The sequence below is a fragment of the Anser anser genome (assembly GCF_964211835.1).
Source record: "Anser anser genome assembly, chromosome: 2".
Lineage (NCBI taxonomy): Eukaryota > Metazoa > Chordata > Aves > Anseriformes > Anatidae > Anser > Anser anser.
The window spans coordinates 80,670,557-80,676,556 of record NC_139721.1 but is presented as its reverse complement, the minus strand read 5'-3'; the positions used below and the strand labels follow the sequence as shown (position 1 = coordinate 80,676,556).

The following is a 6,000-nucleotide window of genomic DNA, read 5'->3' as shown; positions in this document are numbered from 1 at the left end:
GGCAGTGACCATGGTCTGTGAAGGTAATGAAAGAGTGGAGTTAGCTGAATCGGGTTCAAGTCTATTTGTGCTACTAGAAGAGGACAAAGCAGCCATTAGGAAAGTATAAACCTAACATATACTACCTAAAAGTTTATTTTTTAATAGAATGTATGTATGTGAGTATATGTACTCACTGAATATATATAAGAAATCAGGATATGGTTTAGTCTGTAACCACCACTGAAGAGTACACTGAAGCTCTGTGTCAAATCTGAACGATGCATGCAAGATTATTACAATCTGCATGACATTTACTTGGTTGTTTAATAAATAGGCTCTTTCATGGCAGCACAATCAGCTCCCGGACAGACAGATAAGGGGGGGGTTAGCAGCGGCCCTTCGTACTTTGTTGCTGTAAGCTGTTTAGGGACGCTGCTTTGCATAATTCTAATTAGCGGGCCACATTTTGTTCTTGACCGTGATGGGACGGGTTTTGCGATTCTGTTTTCAGTTACGCCGTCTTTATGTAAACGTGCGGGAGCCGGAGCAAGAAGCAAGATTGCTCGGGCTGTTTAATCCGATAATTGCGGGCTCCCCGCAGGTCTGGGAACAGAGCAGGGCGGCGGCGGCAGCGCCCTCACAGCGCCCACCCTTAGGGATCCCTTCCTCCTGGCGGCGCCCCCCCTCAGCACGCCACACACCCCCCGCAGCGGCCCTAACGGCCCCAACGGCCGCCCCGCCCCGCGGTCGCGAGCGCGCTGACGTCGGCGGCGCCGATAGGGGCAGCGGCAGGAGGAGGAGGCGGCGGCCGGGGGGGCGCTGCGGGAGCCGCCGCCCTCCCTCCCTCCCTCCCTCCCTCCCTCCGGCCCCCCCCCGTTTCCCGGCACGCACCGGAGCGTTGCCCCCGCGCGCGCCTCTCCCGCGCCGGCAGGGCCGCGGCGGCGATGAGCGGCGGCTCCGCCTGAGCGCCGCCGCCACCCCCCTTCCTCCCCTTCCCCTCCGCGCCCAGCCCCGCAGCCGGGCCCCGCGGGACGCTGGCGGCCGCCCCTCGCCGAGGATGCTGAAGATGAAGCTGCCCCTCAAGCAGACGAGCCACAAGGCGGCGGCGGCGGAAGAGGCGGCGGCCGCGGGGCTGGGGCTGAAGGAGCCCGGCGCGGCCCTGGACTGTCACCTCCAGCTGCAGCAGCTGCCCCGGCCGCCGGCCCGCGGGGGAGCCGCCGCGGGGAGGGGGTGCGGGCCGGACAGGCCGAGCCAGCTGCACGGCTTGGGAACCGGGACGGGGCCCGGGCCCGGCCCGCCGCCTCCCCCCGCCGCCGCCGCCGCCACGCCGAGCGCTGCCGGTGGCGGTGCCGGCGGTGGGCCCGGCGCGGCGGCGGCCCGCACCGACAAGGAGACGGTGTACGAGTGGTTCGGGCTGGTGCTGGGCTCGGCGCAGCGGCTGGAGTTCATGGTGGGGCTGCTGGACCTGTGCAACCCGCTGGAGCTGCGGTTCCTCGGCTCGTGCCTGGAGGACCTGGCCCGCAAGGACTACCACTGCCTCCGCGACTCGGAGGCCAAGGCCAACGGGCTGAGCGACCCCGGGCAGCTCGGCGACTTCCGCGACCCGGCCGTGCGCTCCAAGCTCATCGTCTACCTGGCCCTGCTGGGCTCCGAGAACCGCGAGGCCGCCGGCCGCCTGCACCGCCTGCTGCCCCAGGTGGACTCCATCCTGCAGAGCTGCCCGGCAAGGCGGCCCCCGGCGGGCGCTGCCGAGGAGGAGGCGGCCGAGGAGGAGGAGGACGACGACGACGACGTGGTGGTGGTGATGGACGGCGCCGGGGAGAACGGCCAGGCTCCCCTCCCCGCCGCCCAGGGCCTGGGCTTCGGCGCGCAGGAGGAGCTGCTGCTGCTCTTCACCATGGCCTCGCTGCACCCGGCCTTCTCCTTCCACCAGCGGGTCACCCTGAGGGAGCACCTGGAGCGCCTGCGGAGGGCCCTGTGCGGGGACCAGGACGAGGAGGGCTTCGGCCGCCCCCGAGCCCAGGTAACGGCGTGCCCCGCGCCCTGCCCTCCCGCTGGGTGCCCTCCCCTTTCTTCGCCCCCTCCCCGTGATTTTCTAGGAGCCGAGGCGAAGCCCCCCCACCCCCGTGGGATGGGCAGAGGGCACCCAGAGAGCCCTGCCCCCCTTCTCTGTAGGGCCTGCTGCGAATGTGGGGCTGTGACGTAATACTGCCCGGTATGACGTAGTGGGGGGGGGGGGGGGGGCTTTTTCTGGCCAGCCATGCTTTCTGGTGCGCTGCCTTTTGAGCCCCTGTGTTGCTAGAGCGTAGGATGCAGAGTGCCTGTAAAGCTCGAGCGGCTGCCTCGTACGCTGCAGGCCGCTGAAGAAGTTGCACGATGCAGAAGTGCAAGCGGCAGCTTGGCTAAACTCGTAAAAATAATCATAACACCAGATCGAAACCATACGGCCTGAGAGAGCTTGCTCCAGAGGCTCCAAACAATAGAAGGTGTTGGGGCAATTTTCACGTGGAAGCTGCTCTCTCCCCCCAAAAATGAGACTTGGCAAGGATCAGGGCTGTAGTCAAGGGTCAGCGGCCGCGAGGCTGGTTCTCAAAAGCCGCGTTCCGTGAGGTGGTTGAAGGCCTTTGGGAAGGGGTGGTAATCGTTTTACTAAACGAGCAAATTAAAATGTCACAACTGCAACTTCTGTTCAGAGAAAAGCTTAATTTCTGGGTGGCTGTCAGGAAGCAGCAGAGCACATCTTGAAAGCAGATGTGCCACTTGTTGCTGGAAGGTGGCTGTCACAGAGCGAGGACTCTCCATGAGTGGCACTGAAGCGTTCTCATATGCAGCAGCAATATCTAAACGCGGGTTTTTCCCCCCTGGCCACCCATTGCTGCCCTTTTGGTGAATGTTTGCTTTAAAAAAAATCCGCCCCATATTTATGCAACCAAGTCATCGTCTTGGAGCTCTGCAGTTTTTGGTCTATAGATGGCCTCTCGTGCAAAGAGGAAGAAAGGGCTGGAAGATAGGTACTTACAATGCAGATAGGCTGTTAAAACCAACACATTCGTCAGGGGCTTAACAGAAAAAGGTACAAACATTTTTTTTTTAAATCTACTTTTGGTGCTGTCCAGTTCATCCACTCACAGAAAACTGCTGTGATTCTAAAGGAATGGCCCTTGATCTGCTTGGTAAAGACAGGATGTGCTTTTGAGGACTACTGAAAGGAGACAGGGATTTTTAAGACTTCAAATATGCTAAGTACACGCTTGTACCATTTTAAGGCCAAAGCACATTTGGCAGGTCATAAACTAGTGGGCGGATGTTATGGTACTGAAATCATACTGAATTCATAGCATAAGTCCAAAAAGTGTTTATTTTGGCTCACTGAGCTGTATCGAGTCTAGCTCTCCCAAAATGAGTCCTGCAAGTCCCTGTAGAGGGGGGGAAGATGGGGTTACAGGAAGCGGTAAGGCTGGACGCTGCCCTTGCTGGGTTTGAAGTGCTAATAACTAGAAGCACGCTTCCTGGCTGAAGCTGGCACATCAGCTCTAAGTGCTCAGCGTGCCCCACCAAAGGCACTGGGAGAGCAGGCTCCCATGAACTACTAGAATTGCAGTCTGCTCCATGTGGCGTTCTGGCTTCGGCGTAAAAGCAGGCTTCCAAGTTGTGGTGGTTTCTTCTGCAGAGGGAACACGGAGAGATCCGAACCAGCTTGGCTGAACATGCATGTCACATACTGCCTGGTCTGCGCAGGGCTCAACTGCATGCCTTCTGCAAGGTTTTTTTTTTTCTTATTGGTTAAACTGTAAATAGAGCAGAGCCTCTTCTGGGAAGCAGCGGCCGACAGGGCACAGAGGGACTGCTGTGTTTCTGCCGAGGCTGTTCAGTTCAGGTTTGCAGGGACCCTGACAGGTGAAAATGGAAGGTGACGGAGTCAGCGTGGCTCAAGGCTTCCCTCACAAAATGCCGCTGTTCCGTTACACGGGGCCGATTTAAAATCCCGTCAGGCGCCCGCGTGCTCGTTCCCCCCCCCGCACCCCGCGCAGGGTCGGTGCCCGCCGCCCCGCGGCGGCTGTGAGGGCCGGGCCCCGCGGCTGCGGCCCGCCCCCGCCCCCGGCCCCCATCATGGCGCCCCCCCGGCGGCGCTGCGGGCCCGCCGGCCCCGCCGCTTCCCGCCCCCTCCAAGATGGCGGCGGCGCGGCCTGCGCTCGGCGTCACGTGCCCGCAGGGCGGGATCCTCCCCGGCCCGCACGGGGGGGGGCGTTGCGTAACGGGGAGGCTCGCGGGCGGCCAATGGCAGCGCGCCGTGGGGGCGCGTGCGGCTCCCCCGGGGGGGGGGGGGCGTTAGGTGCGGTGAGGCCCTGGCACAGGCTGCCCAGAGAAGCTGTGGGTGCCCCATCCCTGGAGGTGCTCAAGGCCAGGCCGGATGGGGCCTTGGGCAGCCTGGTCTGGTGGGAGGTGTCCCCCCCCGTGGGAGGGGGCTGGAACCGGGCGGTCTTTAGGGATGTCAGGTAGCTTACTTTTTTCTCATGCTTGGGACTGTGTTTTCTGGTTAGGGTCTGCGCTGTCCGGTAACATGGAGCTCACGTGGAAGTTGCTTCTTGACAAGGATCTAACGGGAGACCAAGAAGAGCAGCGATCCTATTCTAATGGTTCTTTAAGAACCTAACGCTTTGTAACGATACCCTTTTACAAATTCAGATGGAAATAATAGGCTCAAAACTTGTGAGGGTTAGCACTGTTGGAGTGGGATGGGCAGAGGTAGGATTGCCTTATAATTGCATAAACTTGTGTTCTGAAATACTGTGTTTCTTTAAAGTCAAAACACCTGATACAACTTGCAAATTTCTAAATGAAGATGTAGGGAAAAAAAAGTCATCGACGCATTAAGCTGTGCAGAATATGGACTTTGAATCTGGAGTTGGTGTATAAAAAGAAGGCAGCAGCATTCACATCTGTAGTCATAAAAAACCTTACTAATGACCAAAAAGTACACTGATACCACTAACGTATATCAGTTTAAGTAGCAGAACAGCTTAATTCTGGTGTTGATTATGTATGTTTAATAAGTCCATCAGGATCAAACCTGTTCATGGCCTATCTTGCTCGAACCCAGATCTATGGTCTGAATGCTGAAATAGCGAAGGAGGTCTGAGTACATACAAACATGATAAATGTGGCTTGCGTAATACGCAGGAACATTTAATCAGGAATACTTGATGGTAATAGAACTAAGGTTCTACTGAAATAAGCAGTCTCCTGCAGATAATGGCTTGCTGAATAGTTTTATAATTACCTGGCTTGAGGATTCTTCACACAAAAAGTCCCTACTTAAAAATAAAGGGAAAGTTTCTATTTACAGGGTATTTTGTTTAGTAGGCTTCTATTTATAGTTTATTTTGTCTGCAAATTAGAAGAGTGCTTTTATGATTGATCTTCAGTGACTTGCAGCAGCACCAGGTACTAGAACTTAATTTTAGATCCTAAGAGCTCTGAGAGAAGAAAAACGCACACAATCGAAACTGCAGTGTACTCAAATACTCCTTTAAGTATCATGGTGTCTGGTTTAAATAAGAGACAGAAGGATAAAGATGACTTTTTATTGTTGGCAAGAATCTTTTAAATTGTGGATGGTCCAGCAAACTACTAGAGTTTTACATGTTTTGCATATTGAGATACAAAGTATTCTGTCTCTCTCAGTGACTGTAACATCCTTGTCTCTGAGCAGAAATTTCTCTGACTTGAAACAGGAGTTGGGGATGTCCAGAAACATTACTGGAAGTCTTCTGGGAAGGAAGTCATGGATAGATAAAAGCAGCTCCTAAAATGAAAGACCTCTGTTTAAACGTACATGTTAATGCTCCAGGAAACTGCAGATGGAAAACTTACATGGCTTTCAGTTGCTTTAGTCATTGTTCAGCTCTAATTTTGAGGTATTAAGACAAGATTGTAGCCTTGCCCAGTCCCTTTATGCCAGCCTTCATCAGCCTCCCCCTGGTTTCCGTGTCAATTTTTTCTCTGTTGTCTTAAATA

At 55.9% G+C, this 6,000-nt stretch overlaps 1 protein-coding gene across 4 annotated transcripts in view; it reads left to right on the top strand.

Annotated features, from left to right (window-relative positions):
- Positions 1–318: 318 nt before the first annotated feature.
- ZCCHC2 (zinc finger CCHC-type containing 2) overlaps positions 319–6,000 on the top strand; it is a 44,405-nt gene continuing 38,723 nt past the window's right edge. For all 4 annotated transcript variants that reach the window (XM_083822388.1, XM_083822387.1, XM_083822386.1 and 1 more), the window contains exon 1: positions 319–2,005. In XM_083822388.1, coding sequence (XP_083678514.1) covers positions 464–2,005 — 1,542 coding nt within the window. In that variant the 5' untranslated portion in view covers positions 319–463. The remainder of the gene's footprint in view (positions 2,006–6,000) is intronic.